The following is a 23,244-nucleotide window of genomic DNA, read 5'->3' on the forward strand; positions in this document are numbered from 1 at the left end:
CATATAATCTACCACAGCATGGTTCTAAAATTTGCCTGTCGATGGCTCACGTTTGGCCCTTTTAACACTCCAGTTGATATGCAAATTAAATATATTTAGTCCACCAGTTAAATGCTTGGGCAGGGCTGCACCTTGTACCTAGTCGCACAAAACAAAATAAAAGGTAAATGCTTTTTGGCAGTGTGCATATGAACACATTTTAGAATGTCCTGTATTGTGAACGTCTCTTAAAATGGCTTGGATAGAGACTTAAGGATGGGTGTACCTACTAAGCTATATCTATAATAGTTTAAATATGCAAATATGACTTAACAAAATCGATCAAGATGAACCAATTGCAAAAGTAGGATGACACAATGCACTATGTGGTATGATGATATGGGCAGAAACAAAATGTGAATGGCACTTGAAAAGAACAATGGATGATAGCCAAAGTCTTTTATCTATGTATATATGTCTAGACATAGTCTAGACAACATTTGGTGCTTGCTGATCACCTTAGCACTTGGCAGCTCTTCGTGCGCATAGCGCAACAGTTCTGAAAGCTTGCACTTTATTTTTAAATATTCCTGTTTGTTCTCTCATTATTTTACAGCCTCATTTCTTAGCCCCTGTTTTTAAATCTTTAGCGCTTACCTGCACTGTAATTGTATTTACACCGCCGTTTGAGCGGGTCCTTAGTTGCTGCATTCCGCCGATTTCGCAGCCATCTTGGGGGAGGCTGGGACACTCCACGGGCGCCATTTTGGTTAGCGCTTCAGTGTCCCAGGCAGACTCACGAACCGCTACATAAACCAGTAATGGAAACGCGCAGCGGGTGCGCCGGAATGGCGCCTGAGTCGCGCCAGAGTCCAGCCCGTCTGTGCCCGTCGGGCCCAGGCGGGCTCAGGGCCAGGATTTATGTCCAAATCATTAGGGCCCAAGATCTTTTACACCTGCGATGATCTGTTAGCACTACGTCCTGCTAAAAAGACGACATGCAACTATATTCATTGGGGAGTAGAGCCTTTTACTCATTGTGAGATATGCTGCTCGCCCCAGCCACCTATAGGAAAGAGTTCCCTGCAAATGGCCTTGTTGAATTGCAGATCCCTCCCGAGGCACTCTTTAGAGATTTTAATTTTCTTATACAGGATCATAATTTAGATATCCTGTTTTTAACGGAAATGTGGCTCACTTCGAGCACAGGGGTGGACATTGTATGAGTCCTTCCCTCTGGCTTTCTAATATACTCTCAGAACAGGCCAGTAGGTCGAGGAGGTGGCATCGCCATACTATATAGGGATTCATTCGTATGTAGGGCACAGAATAGTGGGGTGCTGGACTGTGAGAGCTGTCATTTCTCTTTGCAGATTTCACCCACGGTCTCCGTATCCGGTCTACTGGTGTATCGTCCACCAGGGTGCATTGGAAATTTTGTCAGCTCCCTAATGGAAACCGTTACGGTTTTGGCATCTACTGCTACCAACTTTATGATGCTGGGAGACCTTAATCTCCACTTTAACGATCCAGCGGACGTGTTAGCGACAGACCTACAATGTGATCTTAAGGCCTATGAGCTAGGCCTGATCAATTCTGGAGCAACACACAATAAGGGCCATCTGCTTGACCCAATTTTTTCTAATGTGCCCCTTTGTAAGGCCATGCCTCCCTACCCTCTCCCATGGTCAGACCATTTCTTGGTTCCTTTTACTTGGCAAATGTAGGCCATGACTATATCCCCTCCTCCTAGTGTCCGCACTCTGGAAAGAGCTTGGTCCAGATTGTCGGTCGAGAATTGGGTCCTCAAACTCGAAGGCTCGCGTCCGTCTATAGTCCCTGTCAGTCCCTGCCAGCTCACTTGACTCTATCCTCCCTAAAAGAGCAGTCCCAAAAAGGGAGAAGAGAATAGGCTCTGCTCCTTGGTACACGCCCGAGTTGAGAATCCTTAGGAAGGGCTGCAAGAAGCTGGAGCGCACATGGAGGAAGGATTGGGGCGAATCCAATAGAATTGAATATCGCTCTGCGATAAGGGCATACAAATGTGCTCTTCGTCGCACTAAAGCACAATTCTTTAAGGGAAAGAATTCAAAACTCCTCGAATTCCTCGAGAGAAACTTTCTTAGTGGTTAAGGAACTATTGAGAGTTCCCGAGCCTTCCCCAGCCCATGATAACCCAGTAGAGAAATGTAAAGACCTGGCGAACTATTTTTATGCTAAAATAGAGAACATTCTAAGTGCCCTGCCCCATATTGACCAGATAGCAGAGGCTAGCAGTGAGTCACTTGGAGCCCCTGCACACCTGGAAGCCTTTGGACCAACAACAGTGGAAGAGGTCCTTAAAGTGCTGGCCACTATTAAAAGTGGCTCCCCCAGCGATCCGGTCCCTATGAGGATCCTGAAACAGGTAGGGGCTACCAATTCCAACCATGTCACCGACTTAATCAACGCATCCTTTGCTTGTGGCCTGATGCCACCGAGCTGGAAGGGAGCAGTTGTGAAAGCCCTCATTGGATCTAGCGAATTACAGGCCTATTTCTCTGCTGCCGGGACTCAGTAAAATCGCGGAAAGACTGGTGAACTTATATCTTTCACACTTTCTTGAGTCCAATGGCTTGCTGAGAAATTCGCAAACAGGCTTTCGTCCTGGTCAGGGCACTGACACTGCTCTTCTGGCAGTCGTTGAGGAAGCCAGAAGCATTTTAGACTCTGGAGGATCAGTGGCAGTGATCCGGATCTCAGTGCGGCTTTCAACACTGTTAATCATCAAGTGTTAATTCAACGGCTGTCAGTTGCAGGGGTAACAGGAATGGCCCTGAAATGGCTTAAGTAATTTCTCAACGACCGGACTTACCAAGTATGGGAGGGCAGCTCACGATCAGCGTCAATCCCCCCTCCACTGTGGTGTGCCACAAGGCTCATCCCTAAGCCCCTCATTGTTTAATGTGTATATGGCCCCCTTGGAGGATGTGGTTAGCCCATTTGGTATCAAAATCGTGAGCTACGCTGATGATACTTAGCTGGTGGTCGCCCTATCCCAGCTTGCTAAAAGTCCGGTCACGCTGCACTCCTGCATGTCCAAAGTCTTTACCTGGATGTGTCAATCGGCTTTGAAGCTAAATGGCTGAAAGACCGAAATAATGCTCTTAGGGCATAAAGGAGCCTCACTTCCTTCGACCAGCTGGCCCAGATGTTTGGGAGAGCTCCCGAATCCAAAGGAGGAGATTAAGAGTCTTGGGGTCTGGCTGGAGCAAGATCTCTTTCAGGACCCAGTCGAAAAAAACGGCGGGAGTTTGTTTCGGTCTACTCCGCGCAGCTCGGAAAGTTCTGTTCTCCTTCCACCGCAATCTAGAAAGCTGCTTATTCAGGGGTTGATCGTATCAAGACTAGATTATAGCTAGCAATGCTATTTTTCTAGGTGCGCCTGAAGCAACGCTCAATAAACTCCAGCAGATTCAAAATGCTGCAGCACGGCTCCTCAGGAACACCCCAATGATGCGGTCAGCTAAACCTGCGTTGAAGGCGCTGCATTGGCTCCCAGTGCGTGAAAGGGTCAAATTTAAGTCCCTCTGCATTGCGCATAAAATTCTTCAGGATAAGGGACCTCCTATCCTGAAGAACTTAGTTGTACCCTATAAAGCAAACAGAGCCTTGCGTTCAGATCAGAAACATCTGCTTAGAACTTCCAAAGTCAAAAAAGCCCGAATGGGGGGGAGAAGATTTTCCGTGAATATAGCGACTCTTTGGAACTCACTCCCCCTGAGTCTACGTTCGGAGACTTGTCTTCTCCGGTTCTGTAAACTCCTTAACCCCTTCGACGCTGATGACGAGCTGGGCTCGTCATGGCGTAGCCTCCTCGCACGCTGATGACGAGCCCAGCTCGTCACGTAAAGTGCGTTTCCGCAAAACCCAGCGTGCGAGCGGAATTCCGCTAGCGCGCATGGTGTTAAAACGCACCTCTTCCCCAACTAATGCCTTTGATCACGCCTAACTGCCTCCTTTTTTGTTGCTCTGGAATAAGCGCTGGGATGCTCCAGGGTAACTACGCGCTATATAAAACTCGAAATAAAATAACTAAATATGTACTTTATTCATGATTTATTTTTTTTTTTTAATTACATGACTTAATTATATCTAAAGCTTTCTCTAAGCCATACCTATAAAGGGTTTTCTGCAATTACCACTTTAACTATTGGAGAACTAGGTAGTGGATTGTGCCAAACATCTGCAAAAACTATTGAACATCTACGCAAAATTGTCTCATCTACAAAACAATTTTCGACCCTGTCGATAATTGCGGTACATTTGCTTCGAAGTGTCCATTAATGTTTTTTAAACAATAAGTATCATGCATTACACGCTGTATTTCTTGTTATTTTTCCTATTCCGCCTTATACTTATTTTTCAGTTTAGCATGTTTCCATCCTGTGGTTTGGTTTACAGTGAGTTGCTATTTGTTGAAACAACACAAGTGCAAATGTATCTTACAGTTGATATGATTTCTCACAGTAGAAAGGTTGTGGCCTTGAGCTAGAAGTTGTGGCATGGAACAACAGTAACATTTTAGCGTCTGATGTAATTTGTGATGGCATTAAGTTTTTTGTTGTTGTTAACATTTGTCATTATCGGCTGATCTTTCAGTATGTCACTGGTAAGGTGAACCAGGTCCGCTTCATGTAGACTTTTACCATTCAGGAGGAAGTGATCTAGAACAATGCAACGTCTTGGCATCGTAGAGCCTGAATCCCACCATTTAAAATAATGCACTTTGTGCGCTAGACTAGTTAAAGTGCAAGCATTGACAAGCCCAATAGACCACTCCATAGGGACTCGTATTCGCTAGTTGGAGTTGGTGATGCTGTGCAGCACTTGGACACTGTTCAGCATTGTCAAGAAAAACTGTGATGGCATTCACTTAATTCCATTGATACCCACATGTGCCAGAACGTATGTGTGTGGCAGCGAAATGATGCAGGCGCTATTTGCTTTAATGTATTATTTATGCGTCCCAGATGATAGCCACCACTTGGAACGGAAAAAAGTGGCAAATAAAAAGAAACTGCTGATGGACCAGATGTTATATGTATTGTTGGGGTCTGTCAGAGGAGCGGGTTTCATGTAGGAAGAGCAGCACACGGAATGCTGGGGGGGGGGGTGGGGGGGGGGGTTAGGGGGGGTGACACCAGAAGAACACTGGTGAGAGAGAGCAATGTGGAGTGCAGAATGAGGGAAGACGAGCACTCAGAAAAGAGTGCAACATTGATGGGGAGACAGCTGGAAAACACATGCAATCCTGTGAAGCGGTCAGGCAAGTAGTTCCCTAAAATTGAGCAGTGGTAGGACACAAGAAAAAAAGCCTATACTCAAGGGTGGCAAACAAAAGACGGACAAGGCAAGCCATCAAAGAAGAAGTAAACCAATGAGGCACAATAAAGCCTACAAATGGTAAGCAATGGATGGGCTTTAATCTCAATCTTGTTAAGGTAACAATAGCTCTTTTGCAACCAGACTGGTAGACTCCATCTAAAAAAGCTGTTTATGCTGGTTTAGTTGCATCCTGCTTTTGACATAGATATAGATTGGACATTCTGAAGACATGAGCGTTTCACGATATTATAACCTTCGGGCCCCACCCTAGTCCTTTTGCTGTTTTCAGTATTCAGGTCGATTTCAAGATTGAACCCAACAGCTCGGTGTTTGAATTTTCTGTTCTACTTTGTTCTCCATCATAATACTCATGAACATTGAATGTCCAGTCCAGCCTGGGGTGTCCCGAGATACTTTTTTCAAGAGACAAAGTCTCTTCTAGAAAAAATAACAGTTAACTACGTAATTTGGTACCTATGACACTACCAAGACATTTTCTTTAATTTAGATTATTTTTTTTCAGGTTCGTTTGAAAGAGGTCTTTCACACTCTAATGTGGTTACACACTTTATCTTTAGTGTAAACCGATCCGGCCCTATAATTTGTCTAGTGTAATACTAGCCATCTCCAGGTCCAACACTGCAAAGGTGTACAAGGCATAACACAGCCCCTATAATTCCCTCATTAGAAGGTTATTCCATTTGAAGTTCTGCATATTTGAGGATTCAGACTTACTAGTGATTGATATCGAGTCTTTTGGAATGTGTGATTTACCTTCAACCCTGCCCATGCAAAGCTGGCTTCATAGTAAACAGTAACTGCCTTTTAATTTTCCATGAGGCATATGATGTAGCACCCTGTGGCATGTCTTGCTGCATGTGTTCCTAGGAGCCTTCTAATGTTGACTTTTCGCCATAGATGTTCACTGAACTGCAGCAGATGAGGCAACAGCTTCCAGATATGGAGTTTGGCCGGCGTATGGCTGTGGAGCGTGAACTGGAGAAAGTGGATGCAATTAGGTTAATTAACATCATTTTCGATGAGACTGGACATTTTGTGCTGTATGGAACGATGCTCGGCATTAAAGTCATAAATGTAGAAACAAATAGGTAAGATCTCACCTCTTTTAATCGCTTTTTAATTGGTAAACTGACTTGTGCTAATACTGCAATTGCTTTATTTCAAGCCATTCTCACTAGATCAATCTTTCTTAGCTTGTTAAATGTTGAAGATTAGTAAAAGAAAACATGCATGGTCTTAACTTTATGAACCCTTGTTTCCATAAAAGAAAACAGAAGCTTAAAAATGGCTTATTTTCCTTGTAAGAATGGAGAGGGGATGCAGTGCATTCAACTTTTCATATTACACCACATAGACTTCTCTTTTTTATGTGTAGTTCACATTCCCGGCTCTTGGCAGTCTTAATCAGCTGCCCATGGCTCTTAACATTTTAACCAGATGTCCTGTATACACTTTGGTTACTGCAAAATTCCTGACTGTGTTCCCTGACAGCAGCAACGAATCCAGATTTATGGAAACCCCACCAAGTGATTCCTGAAAATCATGCCTGACTGTAAATCTGCTGCAGTCATCTTCCATTGTTTTCTTAGTTTTCCTTGCAGACAGGCTTTGAATCTCTGCTAGATTTCCAATTGAATTCACATGAAACACTTTTTCTGCATTCCACTTTATGCTTGCCTGGGATTTTTTGGTATGTAAGCAAAAAACGTGTATTCGGCAACCCAGCCTATGCTTAATTTTTAGGTTTCGCCTGTCGAAAGCTGCGCAAGCGAAATCTAATGACTTACTGTGTGGCTTTGTTCCGCCCTCTCTTTCCATTGGCTAGCTCCATAAATGGAGGCTAGCCATTGGAAGAGCGATCTGCTCGTCATTCTGCGAGCAGATTCGTGGGCATTCCGGCGATTTTTAGGCTTTTCGCTACGTCATGCGGCTGTGGGCGTGTTTTTTTTTTGTTTTTTTGGACGCCATGTTTTGATCGTTTGCCACCGGAAGATGTCCAGGTGAGTGCTGTTTTATTTTTCGAGCCTTCTTGTGCCCGTTCCCGCCCCCCTCCCGCTGTCCGTTTGCCCGTCCCCCCCCCCCCCCCCGCTGTCCGTGTGCCAGTTAACCCGCCCCCCTCCCGCTGTCCGTTTGCCCGTTCCTGCACCCCCCCCTCCCGCTGTCTGTGTGCCCGTGCTTAATGCTTGTTTGTCTTTACTCCAGCTCCCTTCCATTGTCCGTATTGTCTTTACTCTTTCCCCCGCTCCTGTTGTCTGTGTTGTCTTTACTCCCGCCTCCTCCCATTTCTGTGTTGTCTTTACTTCCGTTTTTCTGGTGTAAAAATTCTTGTCCTTTCAATTCTGCAACCCAGTCAAGGTTTATTTTATTTTAAATACATCCATAGAATTGAACATAAAAGGGGGATTCCGCCTGTGGTGTGTTTCTCCCTGAAAGAGTCATGTTATTTGGGCTTGCAGTGTACTCTCCTTGCACACACGCATTGTTGCTGCGGTGACATGATGCCACTTGCAGAAAGGGAGAGCAGTCTGTAGGGATACCTTGGCTCCCTAGAAGGGACATCCGGCGCGCCCTGCTGGTTGTGTCTCAGGAGGCCCAAGTCTTGCCTTGCCCTGTACTTGGCGAGCAGCTTGGACACTCATGCGTGGCGGGCCTGCAACAAGCCCTGCAAGGTTCCGTAGTTTCTGTTTATATAAACTCCTCTTAGTTATCTGCCTCCTTCGTACGAGGAATCCTGCAGAGGTTTGGGTCTCGCACCAGCGGAAACTGCCAAAGAAGCTGGTCCCGCACCTCAGAAAAGGGTGGGGCTACGAACTCGTCGTTAAATGGAATGCATGGGCCTGGAATACACGTAAGCAGAGCTCTGCCCACGCGGTATCCACGAAGCTCACTCAAGGTGCACTCCTCCTCCAACTTAGTCACTCGATAGTTGTTCGGCTTCTGGGTGTCTTAAGCCCACCAACGAGGCCACACACTCTCGCAGAGTCCTCTGCCTTTTCTCTTCTCATACCTCCATGCCTCCGCTTGCCCGCTAACAAAGTTATTTATTTGGTTGATAAAGTAGGATTCAGACTGTAATTCTCTCCCGTCCTGCTATGTGCGTTTGTGTGACGTTGTATGTAAAGCGCCTTATGACGCCATTGTGCTATGTATAAAATGTTTTATGAGAAAACAAATAAAACCGCTTTTAATCTTTGATGAAATACATTCCACAGAGTGACTTTCCTCTTAAATAAGTGGCATCAACATCGTAACACAGCTGGACTCATCTGGCAACAAACAACGAAATAACGAATTACTTACAGATCTCTGCTGCGGCACGCAGCTCACTGAGTTACCTTACTGGATTCTGTTGGCAAACCTAAACTTGGGCTTTTATTCTCCTGATAACATCTTCTTCCCTGAGGGTCCTGCCCACCAGGCCCAGAGCAGACACAGCTGGCAAAACTGCCAAAAAGAATTAAGATGAAAAATACCTTCAGCTGATAACAGCAGCAGAAAAGGCAAAGCTATTCGCGTGAAAGAAGGACTTGCCAAAGAATGTTAACCCTTTGTTTACCGTGTTCACAGGACTTCTTCCACTGGTCTGTCTAGGGCCCAGAGCCCGCTGTGCTTGCCGCTCACTCGCCAGAGTCTGTTCATTTTTAGGTTTCGCCTGTCGAAAGCTGCTCAAGCAGCCTTTCGCGCAGGCGAAATCTAATGACTTACACTGTTTGTCTTTGTACCGCCCTCTCTTTCCATTGGCTAGCTCCATAAATGGAGGCTAGCCATTGGAAGAGAGATCTGCTCGTCATTCTGCGAGCAGATTCGTGGGCGTTCCGGCGAATTTTAGGCTTTTCACTACGTCATGCGGCTGTGGGCGTGTTTTTTTTGGGGGGGACGCCATGTTTTGATCATTTGCCGCCGGAAGATGTCCAGGTGAGTGCTGTTTTATTTTTCGAGCCTTCTTGTGCCCGCCCCCCCCCTCCCGCTGTCCGTGTGCCCATTAACCCGCCCCCTCCCGCTGTCTGTTTGCCCGTTCTCGCACCCCCCCTCCCGCTGTCCGTGTGCCCGTACTTAAAGCTGGTTTGTCTTTACTCCCGCTCCCTTCCATTGTCCGTATTGGCTTTACTCTTTCCCCCGCTCCTGTTGTCTGTGTTGTCTTTACTCCCGCCTCCTCCCGTTTCTGTGTTGTCTTTACTCCCGTTTTTCTGGTGTAAAAATGCTTGTCCTTTTGTCTTGACGGGTTTTTTGGTTCTATTTCGGAGTGATGAAGACTTTAAGCTTGCTCACATCTAGGATCTGTATTCTTACCTTGTGTTGGCCCTTTTAAGCCCTTTTTCCAGACCTAGAAGAGGATAGCTGCTTTATATGATGATAGATCCCTTATTCTTGACTCTAATCCATCTATTGCCTATTGGCTTTGACATAATTATGTGTCCTTTCATTATCCTCCCTATAGTAGAGGGTGGATCCTGTGGTCTTGACTTTATATTACACATTGGTATGGTTTGTGTAGGTACTCTGACAGAGCTAAGGGTTATTTCATCCTTCTCAGGCCTACAAGGCCCAGAACTAGAGAGACTCCATTTTGCTTTCTATCCCTGCAGAGCTGAGATGCTTGAAGGGTAAAGGTAATATTTTGGTTTTGAGCTGTTGTTCGTCCTAAGCGAACCGGAGAGAACCGGCCAGAGCTGAATCTAATCAAGAAGTGTCCCTGGGCTCAGGTCTCTAAGCGAAACAAGCAGCTGATCACTGTGGGAGCGTCTAGAGCAAGGAGCCCGGTGCATGGACCTGGTGGGAGGAGGCTACTGGCTGGAGCTTTCCACTAGAGGAGAGGATTCCATATTAGCGAATTGCAGGAGAGGAGTGGTCAGTTTGGTTCTTGAAGAGTGAAGAGTAGGATGTTTGCTGGAGCTGCAGAGTACAGTTCAGTTCTATTGGTTTTCTGGAATGGAGAAAGAAGGCAGATGATTGCTGAAGCTGGAGAGGCAGTCATATGAACAAAGTTGGAACTATCAGCTGGAGCTGCCAGTTTATCAGAATGCATTAAAGCAGATGGAGGAGTTGAGGCTGTCAGCTGAAGCAGTTGAGCCAGAGGCGTGAAGCTGTGGTGACGGAGGGAGAGACAGAGAGCCCTGATCCTACCAGAGAGAGAGAGAAACATTCCTTCTAATAGGTGAGGTAGTCTAAACTAGTCTGCTTTACACTTACACCTTAATCTTGTCTTTATTCCCTAGGCTATTGTATGTCTAATCCCTTTTCTTTCAGCGGTGTGTTACAGTTCCTGTTAGTTACAGAGACCCCGCAGATAACCTTGTCCTTATACTGTATGTCTAATCCCTTTTCTTTCAGCGGTGTGTTACAGTTCCTGTTAGTCACAGAGACCCCGCAGATCTGTGTATGAATCCTTTTCTATTGTTATTGTAATAAAGATACCCCAGTTGTTAGTGAACCAGTGTGCATGTGTTGTTCTTATGATAGAGAGCGTTTAAATCAGGTAATAACTCTTGCATACAGTGTGTGTCTATTGTTCTTAAAGCACAGGTAACCGTTCCTTCTAGTCAGGTGTTACAGCCAGAACAAATGCTGCCCCTGATCCGGTAAGTAGCCACTGAATAATTAGGGAGAGAGAGGAGCCCTTGGGCTGGAATAACATTAGTACACTAAGTGATTCGGCCATCCCATAATATTATTGTAGTAGCGAACCTTTAGTGAATAGTGAGAGAAACTTCCCAACATAGAGAGAGAGAGAGAGAGCTGAAGGTATTCATAGGAAAGTGATCGTCGTTGTGTAGCGGCGTTAGTGAGAGCACTGATTGTGGTCAGTGTGTATACCCACAAGATTGTGGCTTGAGAGAGCACCGGGGGGATACGGTGTGTAATGAGATCGCCTCTAGGGAAAGCGGCGTTAAAGAGAGCTTCAGGTGGAAGCCTGATGTGTAGGTCCGCCAGATTGTGGACCGGGTTGTGAGGAAGAGAGCACCAGGGCTGCAGACCGGTGTGTAGGCACGCAGGATTGCAGAGGTGCCGAGTGAGCACTGATGGTGATCAGTGTGTAATGGTAAATAATCAGAACTGCCCCAGGGTAGATTAGTCTGGACCCATGTGGTCGCGAGACTGAGGTATGAGTGTGGTGTAGGGCATGGACGTCCTTAGTAATCAGTGAGTATTCCTAGTAATCCCTATAGATTTAGTGGTGTTTCTGATGATATGAGCTTGTACATTGCGAGTTCCCTATCCTCAGGTAGGTACCCAGGTGCCTGGATAGATGGGTCCTGAGGAGGGAGGTGGTTACGTTTTGGCCAGGTTGGTGTTGCTCTGGTGAGCTGGTTCTATCTGGTCTGAGAATCTGGTCATTACACCTTTCAACATACATTGTTTGTAAAGCTCTAGAACATCCTGGGCATATGTTTCCGCTGTAAATAAAAACAAAAAAAAATGCAATTATTGAACCTTGTCAGCACGCTTGCGTTAAAAGTACTTTCAGTTTTAGTTCCTCACTTACTGGAATTGCAAGCCGGCCTCGGCAGCAGGATCTCCTGAAGGTCGGTATCCTGGGAGTGGGTGAGCTCAGGTAGAATCTGGAGCCGGCCTTTGTCAGACTAGGGATCCCGTCTTAACCGATTGATTCTTTTTCACTGTGGAGGGTCGAACTCCTCCGTCCAAAGGGAAGGAAGTCCACCTGACTCCCCATACGAAGCCTGGGTCCGGGGTGCTCCCCTGGGGAGCCCTGCAGGTGGCTGGCATACTGGTTACAGAACTGGGTGCAGCAGATTTTTCCACCGTGCCAAAAGGGCATCTCCTGGGCAGGGCCTGGTTCCCTATTTAGGGGGTGCAAATCCGTTCCAATCCATTCACTGGGGGGCGGGGTAGAAGCTGAACGAGGTGCGCAACGCTTTTGGGGTTATAGGTCACTGCTTTCCACTACTGCCAATTGTTTGCCAAGTGGCATTTACAACTAATGTGAAAAACACAATGAAATCGAATATTCTTAATAAAAATTGAGAGGAAGTGAGGCCCTCCTTCTACTCCGAAGACTAGTTGTGTTTCTAAAGATGACACCTTGGTGGATAGTTTACGGGGATTGTGTTATTCTTTATTCGGACACACACCCAAAGCTGGATGGAGTAAGGGCCTCTAAGATGGGATAAGAATGCGTCCGTGTTAGGACACCATCGGACAAGGCCCGTGCCCTCTCCCAGCCAGCGTGCATGGGCACTGTATCTGAAACAGAAAGGGCAGAAAGACGTTTTCAGAGGGTACGCTAGAACTGCATCTTGCTGAACCTACACAAACGTGGTGCTGACGGACTGTGTAATACTCTGCTGCAGTGCTGTGTACGGAGTGCTGCGCCTTGACCCGCTCCTGCAGTGTACTGTTGTTGCCCTGGATGCATGGCTGCACACCTTCATAAGTGCACAGTGTGGTACGATGTGCGTGAGGAGGGTGGTTGAACTGTAATCCAAGGGGCTGACTGCCCCTTGCCTTCCCCACACAGTGGGTGCAGTGATATTCGTGGGGGGATAGCTCGGTGTCCTTTGCGGTTTATAGCTCTGAACACTAGGTGGGTGGCTGCAGTGCTATGCAAGTGGTGAGTATCTGCATGGTGGTAAACATGGGTAGTGAAGTGTGGTATATTAGGCAGACCCCCCAGGATATAGCGACATAGATGTGCAAATTTAGCGGCACAAATTTGGAAATTTAGCGGCACAAATATGGAAATTTAGCGGCATTTTTGCGGCACTTTATTTTACTCATAATCATTCATTTTCAGCGTTAAATCAATGGATACTGTTTTAGCAGAGTATTCCACTTTGAAATAGGCATGTTTAAAGTTCTGCAGCTGTGCACAGCCCCAATCCTAACCTCTTGCCTTCTGGAGACCTTATTTGCAACCGAAATAGTACATTTTGCGGCCATTGCGCTACCCAGCTGAATTCACAATTCTTTTGTGAATCACGAAATGCTGAAGGGTCTCGCTAAAGCTGTCTGTAGGCGAGACCCCCACCCCAAAAAAACCTAGGTTTTTCCCTGTTGTTCTAAAAGACTTTTAGAGTGATTTCCACTTATATTTGCAATTTCAATTCATATTTCAAGGGAGAAAGAAAATACCGGATTTCCCTGAATATCTCTATTCTGTTTTTGTCATCTTGGAAAAGAAATGATTGGCAGGCTGGTAAAGTAATGGCCAGGTGACAGTTATACCTATATGGGACAGCAGGCACCCCATGCAACCAATGAAAAGGGCCTGAGAGAGCAGCTGCCATGTTGTCCCTACTGTCTTGAGGACAGAGAACACCTGTCCTTCAAAGCTCCCGCCCCTCTAAATTTCCATATTTGTGCCGCTAAAGTTGCGAATTCATGCCACAATATCCTCCAGGATCTCTACAATATGATGTCACAGCTGTCCTTTATGGCATTCTTCAGACAAATATAGCATGCAGTCAAAAAACAGGCGAACAAACGGTAAAAAAACATTTTTAAGACGTTTAAAATGAAAATCACACCAATGAAATGGCGTCTAAATGTGGGATTTTGAGGACCGTGTTAATAAATTGGAAGTTATTCAAATAGTACAGTACTATTTAATAAGTGTCACAAACAAGAGTTTGCTCGATCTGTTGTAACAGTTACTGGAGTAATAAAATGAGGTTTCACCTTTATATCTCTAAACAGAATGAACCCCTGATGTCACCGAAGTAGAAGGCTCCTACTTTTAACCAAACCTTTGAGTGGTGGTATGTCGGCACTGCTCACACATTCTGAATTGTACTGTGTTGCACTGCACTGCCCAACGTTCTGTAACTATTTGTGTACAGCCACTGATGACAAACGAGTGCTTCCTCTGCCCACTCGAGTGAAAGCTACCAGCAGCTGACATGTTGGCACTGTTACAGCCTGCATTAGGAAGACGCTGTCACGCTGAAACTTTTAGGACTCTTCCATTGTTTTCCCGTCCCTAGGGAACCCTTCAGGAGCACCATATGGTTTTTCTGTCACGTGTTGTACCTTGATTTCAAAAGTGAAGGTTGTGTGCATTATCTGCTTCTTAATTTCGCAATACTACATTGCAGGTTTACTAAACTGTTCTTTGTGTCCTGCAGGAAGCACAGTGTAAGTCGAGACGCTCCTCCAAATCAGGGAGGTGGGGGGGTCGGTGAATGCTGAGTGCGGTCGCACTCTTTCTCTTTGATGACTCGGTTCCACACAGCATGCGCTCTTCGGAGGGGGCCTAGCCCAGCCAGTGTGCGTCCTTGTCCCTAAATGCTTGAAAGGAAATGATTCCCGGCTGCTATTCTATTTTAAGGCCGTACGGAGACACGTAGTGACGTGTTTGCGTATAGCCAATAAGAAGCCACCATTTTTTTCAGAACTGCCAAGAGAACGTTTTTGCGGGAAAATATATATATATATATATATATATATATATATATATATATATATATATATATATATATATATATATCCCGCCCCAGCGTTGCCTGGGGCAGAAAGGGGCTGGGGGCAGTACACCCGCTCCCGACTCACTCGCGCCCCCCTCCCACCCAGACTCACTCGCGCCCCCCCTCCCGCCGCGACATTTTCATTTACTGCTGCCTCCTTCTTTCCTCCCCCTGCATCACAGTCTCACTTTCCCTTTCCTTACCTGTGCGGCCGCTCCTCACTGCACAGCCGCTAGTCACTGCACCGCCCTCCTCCTTCGTCGTCATCACGCATGTCGCGTCGCGGCCAGCGCTAGGTCCCGGCCTGCGGTACTTTCAGGGGACTACTTTGTTTACAAACGTAATTTTTTTTATTTACTTTTTTATTTTATTTTTTATATAGCCTATGCCCGTCTGCACACCCTGACATTTTCATAGATGTATCGGGTGTGTAGATTGGCGCTGTGGTTCCCGAGTTTACCTGGCCAAAAGGTGCAAGTTCTCTCTTTATAATAGTAGTATAGAAATATATATATATAATATATATATATACACGCATGCACCCTTTTCAAAGGAAGTGAGTAGGTGCGTGTTTCTATTTCAAATTAAGGGATCGGAGTTTTGTGGCGGTTTGCACAGACACACTCCTCTGTTCATGTATCGGCCTCTGTCGCCGCTGCCAGTTGCCTATCCCGCCCGCATCATATATTGCTATAAATCAGCCCAGCCAGCATACGGCAAGTAAAACAATAAAACCAGTCCGAACTTCGGAACATGAAAATGTGACCGCTAACATAGCGCCAAAGCTGTAAATGATGGCTGTGCGGTGGCATTCATCTACATTACTGGGGCTGTACAGGGGACTCGAGGACATACTGACGGACTGCCTTATCAACTGAGATAGAGCTTTCAAACCAGAACTTGTACCTGCGGACCTGTCCTAATCACATTAAATACAGGCCAGACTGTCATATGCATTGCTATAGTATGTGTTTAAATAAAATAAGGAGATAAATATGTAATATTTCAATGTCATGGCACATAAGCCTCAAATACATCAATGAACTATTGCATGAAAACCTTTTTCAAAAGAAAAAAAAACACATTTTGGTTTCTCCTATATTTAAACCGATTCTCAGAAATATTTATTACAAAACAATCGATTTTAGATTAGTGTGAATATCTCAAGTTTCTGTTTGAAGCAGACACAATGTGCTTAGCTGTGACAACAGTTGAAAAGGGGTGTAATGAAAGAAAACAAGCCGGGAATGAAAATATATATTTGAAAAGAACGATTTGTTTGAAGCAGGCACTTAGGGGTGTAAGTGAAAGAAAACAAGCCAGAGTGTGAACGCTGGCTGCTGACGGGACGGCAGCGTTGTTGGAATGTGTCTTTGGTAAAAGATCTGAGCCTTCTTCAATCGCTTCATATGTTCATATGGCAATAAAACTGGATATTTACAGCCCCGGCTAGCCCCCCCGACAGCCTCGCACCCTTCCAGGAATTACTGGAAATGATATATCGTGCCAGGCCGGCCATTGTCACGCTGATGAGATACCGCGAAAAACCCGTACCATTAGAGCGCTCCATTTACTGGCTCCCAAAGCGCTTTACTTTACACCCGGCTCCGGGGCTCTGGTTCCTTGTGCCCACCAATGTGGGCACCGTCGTGCTGAACGCACCTCCACACCCACCGAAAACGGAAATAAATCTCAGGCCAGGAGTCCAAGGACAGTTTTTTATTATTTCAGCAATAACTCACTCCGCGGGAAACGCTGACAGTATCCTGCTATTGAAAACGGAAGCAATACAAGTACTTCAAACCAGTCTATTAAAGCATAGCGTTTAAAATTTAAAAATAGAATTTTACAAATGAATTTGCGCAAATAAAGATTGAATTTGGGAAGAGAAGCTGTGCGAGGAACCAGACTTACACAATCGATTATACTAAAATGAAATAAATAAATAAAAATATATTTCTTTCATTTTGGTAAAATTGCGGCACCCGCGGTTTACTTTTAAAATGTTAGAAGTAAAGCGCGGATGCCGCGATTATTCTTAAATGAAAGAAATAGATGTTTTTTCTATTTCTTTCATTTTAGTAAAGCGCGGGTGCCGCGATTATAGCCAAAGAAGATTGCCATGACATGCTGCTTTCTCTTTTAGAGCCTGACTTACTGCTGTGGTAAAATGTTCCTTATCTTCTTTATGGGGCCATCTGTTTCGCCCATAAGAATCCTTTTACGCCACCAGTAAGTCAAGGATCCCAGTCTGAAAAGGACGTGGCTAAAAGAGAAAGAAGAACGTCACTAGGACCTCTTCTCCAATGGCTGGCCACCGTTTAGCATGAACGGTGACGCCAGCCAATGGAAAAGCGGGGCGGGGCTTAACCTCGCTAGTGAAACTCACTCTATATCAGAGGTCTTCAAACTTTTGGATGCCGAGACCCCCCTGTCCACATTTTGAGGTGTAAGGACCCCCTCCTGACAAAAAGTTCTAAACCTGTAGGCAGGGCTACTGGAATTATGAGGCAATTGAGGACCAAATTACGCAACAGGCTTGACTAAATTGTGTGGGAAGAAAATGTAAATGATGTTACGTGACGCAGCGTATTTTGGGATAGCATTGCTTCATTATTTTGAAATTAATTTTTTACACACAATAACACTGAGGAAAGATTTCACCCCATCAGTACCTGTTTATAACCAAAATACAGAAATTAACATCAGAAAGATTTCTAGTCAACCTTTGTGAAGGGCCCTCCACTCTGCAGGAATACATGCTGCCACATTAGAAGCTCACCTGACCCTGGCCGGGAGAATCAGGGGACCCTTAAAACCCTGACAGTTTTCTGCAGAGTTAAGCAGTTTACCCATGCAGTTTTCCTCTCACTCCCTCCCAACCCTGGATCCCTCTCTCACTTTGCAGGCCATTTTCTTTCACCCCTTTTTACAACTTCTGAACTCTCCCCATTCAACCTCTCACTTCACCTTTAATCACCTCTTGCCATTCTGTCTTTTTACTGCCCTCATCTCTAACAGTCTCTTGCATTTATCTCATGGCCTCTCTGTCCCTGTCACCTCAGCACTTCTCATTCACCTCGTCTCTCCATTCAACTTATTGTCTATTTGTATCTTACACCTCTCCGGTCCCCCCATTCATCTTTCACATCTTCCCTTTGTCCTAACAGAAGCCCTCACCTTTGGCTCACACTCACTTCTTGCTTGTCCACACTACTCTTCTGCAATTTACATTTCTCCTCTTCCCTGACCTCTTCAATCAAATACTCTCAATCCCTTGCTGTCCTTTCTCATCCTCTCATCTCTTCTCACCAAACATACGAGCCGGGCCCTTATGCTCCTCTCGGCCTATGCCACTCAGCTTATTGTTCCCCAATTCAAGAAGGCATGAGTTGTCTTATCTCGCTGTTTTGGTGCAGGCCGCGCAGTTATGGGACTTGCACCCTCCTTTGTTTCAATCCACCAAGAATCGATTATCCTTTAGGAAGATATAAAAACCTTTCTCTATGCTCTGTGGGTTACCCAATTTGGCTGGTTATCCATCTCCTTCTATGTGTTTCTCATTTGCCTTCAGGCAGCAGGTGGTCATTAGCCCATTAGGTCATTACTGGAGGTGGGCGGAGCCGAGCCGGGCGGTCGTGTTCCATCTCGGCTCCCGGCTCCGGCGCTGCTCGGGAGCCTGGTTTGGCGGTTCCCCATTGGCCCGGGGGCCGTTTTCGGCACCCAGAGGAAGCGGAATGTGCAGGACACCTGCGGGGCTGCTCCGATCGCCCCTGGCGCCGCTGTAGCTGGATCCGGGAGGAGACGCGAGGAGAGGACGGCTGCGGGCAAAATGGCGGCCGGAGCGCCGATGACTCAACTCTCTATGGGAGGTACGCTGACGGGCGAAATCTAAGGTACGCAGGGGCTGCCTCTATTTGAGGATAGTCTCCGGGGGCCTCTAGCGGCAAGACACCGGGGGTGGCCCGGGGGTGGCCCGGCTAGAATCGACCTTCCCCCGCCTGCCTGACCCTAAAATGGCGGCCCGGTGTGACTCCCAGCTAACGATCGGCGCCTGTGCTTGGCCCCAGCGCTTGCTGCCTCTCCCAGGGGCGACCCTGCAGACTCTCTCTGTGGCTCTTGCCTTCGGGGGTGAGCCCTCTTCAGGAATCTCTGGCGGTGACCCTCGCCTGCTTCGACCTCTGCGATCTGCCGAACGTTTGATCTGCGATCTGCCATTTACCACTGGCTTTGAATTGTGCCTGCCCTTATGATGGCCGCCCCCCCCGGGGCTGATCTCGGAAGGATGACCCATGACGCCTTATCTCGCCCTGATCCAAGGATGCCTACCCCTGACTCCGAGCACCCCAACGCGCCGAGGAATCTCTCTATCTCCCTGCTCCAGTGTCTTGCCATCATATGCCAACTGCCTGAGATCTACAATGAGCAAATCCCTACTAGCTTTACTCTGAACATTCGTAATGAACAGGGGCAGCTGAAATTCCAGGAGCCTAGTCCCAGCAGCTCGACGACTTCGGAGGGCTGGAAGAGGTCCCCCGCTACACGGCGGAGGAGGGCACTGGACATCGAATGCTGTCTCATACTATGTGACCTATTGTTCCACTACACCTCCCCGCCCGAACTTTCTCACTCAACCTTTCAGTACTGTTATTAATTGCACATCACAGGGGCAGCTGAAATTCCAGGAGCCTAGTCCCGACAGCTCGACGACTTCGGAGGGCTGGAAGAGGTCCCCCGCTACACGGCGGAGGAGGGCACTGGACATCGAATGCTGTCTCATACTATGTGATCTATTGTTCCACCTGTCTGTCTATGCTCCCCCAGGTACTTCTCTGTAAAGCGCTCTGATATCCGCAAGGATCTTGTCCGCGCTATATAAAACTTTCTAAATAAAATTAGTAAATAATAATAATATGCAGAAGCAGGGGAGCCACTAGACCAGAACTTCTGGGGAAGGGGTACTAACACTCCCAGCCAGGGCTGGCCCTAACACAGTTTGCACCCGGTGCAAGTCTTTTTTGGTGCCCCACCCAGTTTCCTCCTTCTCCATAAATTCCCTCACTACCACTCACCAGCAATGCACCTCATCTCTCTATAACACCTTTCTGACAAACATTTCATTTTTATAGCGCTACTCATAGTTTACTCACACTCATTTCTGTGATCTGCATGGTACATATTCTTTGTAGCAGGCACATTAACCCTCTGCGCTGTGTGGGTGGAAGGAGTGCCCATGTGAGTGCCCGGTGAGCGATGCAACAGTGTGAGAGTAGGGTGAGAGGAGTTTCTGCAGGGTGAGTGAGGTGGCCGTACGAATTTGGGTCCGGATGCAAGTTCAGAATGGGATGAATGTATGATTACGGCTGGGATTGTTTAAGTGAGTTGTATATTCAGCAGTGAGAGGGACAGGTGAGAGAAGTGTCACATGAGTGCAGGATGAGTTGTGTGCTTGTGTGACTGCATGGTGAGGTATAGGGTGAACAGAGCAAGTGCATTGTGAGTGCAGAGTAATCATTGTGAGTGCAGGGAGAGCAGGTGAATGGTGTGAGTGCATGGTGATCAGTATGAGTGCATTGTGATCGCTATGAGGACAGGGTGAGCATGAAAGTGAAGGGCGTGAAGGAGGAGTGAGTTGTCTGAATGCAGGGTCCATTCCCAGACACTTGAAGTAACCCAGCATGTTACTGACAGCGGTGTAGGGTTTAAGATCCAAGTTAAACTATTGCTATTATGGCAGGGTGGAGGAAATAAATATTGTGCTGATCCTGCAACAAACTTCCAGTCTTATGTATACGGTTGCCAGTAGATTATTGTGATAGCCCAGTTGGTACAAAAATATATAGTCACCTAAAGCTGTATTTTAAGCACTTATATGTGCATACTTCAAACAGCAAATATAAATAGAAAGCACTTTTAATTGTGTTCTAAGACTGCTTCAATGATCCATGACTGATAATTAAAAAGAACAAACACAGAAAAGTCACATAATGAATGAATACATACTTTTTTATTTATAAATCTATTTAGTGTCAAGAGGAGGTCTCTGCAGGCTCTTTGAACAACACACACAGGCATTTTTATTTTGACAACCCTACTTTATATTCCTTTTCATGAAATGCATTCGCACACTACATCAGTAAATGTAAAATATAAATGTAAGGAATAGGCAGAGTGGGACCCAGGGGGTACTGGAATCAGGACAAAAACACTAAGCCTCTGTAACCAGTTTACAAAGGCACGTAAATATGTAAATGGCCTTTAAAGACCTGTGAAAAACTCTGATGGGGTGCTGGAGATAAGACTCCAGACACTGCCCAGCTGAGGCCCCAGCAGCTCAAGTTACACTGCAGCAGCCCGGGCTGAGACACAGGGGAAGAGGGGGGCTGAAGCCCTTCGGTCTGAGCAGAAGTGTGACTGGGAGCGCGACCCCCTTTGCATGGCTCCACGGCCCCCCTGGGGGCCGCGCCCCACAGTTTGAAGACCCCTGCTCTATATCATTAAATCTCGTCAGCTCGACTGTGCATGTGCGCAGTCTTTCGCAGGCTGAGACCTAAAAAACAGAATAGAAAAGAGCAAGAAATGTGCTATCATGGAAACCATGATTTACATAGAGAGGCTTTTGGAAGCTGAAAGTTTATATGAGTTCTCTGATTGTTTAGTAGGTTTTAAGATTGGTGTTCCTAAGTGCTCTTTTGGTTTATGTGGCCTCGAAACAACACTCTACGTGAAGGTAGAAATGCAATTGCATTACCCTTGACATATATCCTTTTGAGGGCCTCTGGTGTATCTTTAGGTCGTGCGCCGTAGCATATTCTTTCTGGAAGGAGCAATAAACCCCTCCATAAATAAAAGTATTTGCTATCCACTTTTAGTACCTAAACAAACGTTTCAAGCATTAGAAATTATGATAAATAGATAAACACATTAAACACTTTGCACATGTATACTGTGAAGAGTGTTTCTGTAGAAGGCAATGACCTCCCACCTCTCACACACAAAAACTGAAATTTCTTCTATTTCAGAAATATTGCATGAACCCTTGAAGCGTGGGCGAGTAACGTTAAAATTGTAAATTCGCTGCTAGTAAGTAACTGCACAATCTTGTCTATTTTGATCAGTTAGGCTTCTACCACTTACAATCTGGACACGTGAAACAAAACTATCAGTTTGAAAGACAGACGGCTATTGTTCTTGGGGCGACAACAACCATTTCAGTTTAAAGGTCTCTGGTATTGCAATAGGGAAATGAATTCCTGCAGCCCCCGACTCTGAGCAATCTACGGCCACAGACATTAATTGCTCTTTTTATTGCTAGTAGGGGGGCTGCCAATAAATGACACATCAAAGCTGCACAGTTGCACTCCAGATTCCCACAGCATTCCTCCTAATGCTGTATTTAATCTGGGAATCGCTGAATAAGGGGAAAGCCTGGCCGTAAAGCATGCTAAAAATTGGTTTTGTTTGATTTTTTTTTTGGTTCCGTACAGGGTAAAAAAAACACTTACCAAATGCATGCTGCAGCCAGGGCATGCTATCGTGTGCATTTGCTTGGGCAAGTAATTCCAGATAGTGGGTGTGCTGAAGGAGTGGAAGAAGAGGGCAGGCCGCTAAAAATGCTGCCTCGCTCTGACTAAGTGCACCAGTTCTTTGCTTTATAATTGATATATAATTTAATATTCACTTAGAGGCATGAGAACGGCAGATAGGTTTGCAGCATAGGCGCAGCAGTGAAACTCTCGGACTGCACACCAGGGACAGGGCAGTGACTGAAACTAACCTCATGAGAAACGCACTCCAGGGAGTGAAGCTGTCCGCAGTACCGGCAGAAGTGGACCTGCAAAAGCAGCGCATGCAAATGCTTCTAGCACTCAACTCTATAGTATCCAATCTGAGTGGTAGGTCGAAGCGGAAAGAAACAAGCATTTGCAATGCAATAGGTCTCGCATTAATTAAGTTTGAGCTATTGGCATTGCTAAATATTGCAACACTAATTGCAACAAAAGTCTATAAATTGTAGGCCAAAAAATGTGTATTTATTTTTGTAGCTATGGTGGCATGCTGCACTTTAGATGAATATGTTTAAAAGTAAAGTGTGCCATACTGCGATTGCTACAATAGTTAATTGTGGATGCGTTAACAATTGATTTCGTGTGTGTGCCTGTAGAAATTGTGCACTGATGACTGGTGGTGTGTGTCCCTGGTGGAAGTGTGCACTGCCGGCTGGTGGTGTGTGCATGGTGGAAGCGCGCACTGACTGCTGGTGGTGTGTGTGCCTGGTGGAAGCGTGCACTGGCGGCTGGTGGTGTGTGTGCCAGGTGGAAGCGTGCACTGATGGTGTGCGTGTGCCTGGTGAAAGCGTGCACTGACGTCTGGTGGTGTTTGTGCCCGGTGAAAGCCTGCTTTGACAGCTAGTGGGGTTTGTTCCTGGTGAAAGTGTGAACTGACGGTGTGGTTG

At 46.2% G+C, this 23,244-nt stretch overlaps 1 protein-coding gene across 1 annotated transcript in view; it reads left to right on the plus strand.

The window, feature by feature from the left end:
- The window catches only part of PPWD1 (peptidylprolyl isomerase domain and WD repeat containing 1), a 399,690-nt gene that overhangs the window by 209,778 nt on the left and 166,668 nt on the right, over positions 1–23,244 (plus strand). The window contains exon 6 of the mRNA XM_086960692.1: positions 6,265–6,455. Within this exon, the coding sequence (XP_086816818.1) occupies positions 6,265–6,455 (191 nt within the window). The remainder of the gene's footprint in view (positions 1–6,264; positions 6,456–23,244) is intronic.

This window comes from Lissotriton vulgaris, chromosome 3_1, assembly GCF_964263255.1.
Source record: "Lissotriton vulgaris chromosome 3_1, aLisVul1.2, whole genome shotgun sequence".
Classification (NCBI taxonomy): domain Eukaryota; kingdom Metazoa; phylum Chordata; class Amphibia; order Caudata; family Salamandridae; genus Lissotriton; species Lissotriton vulgaris.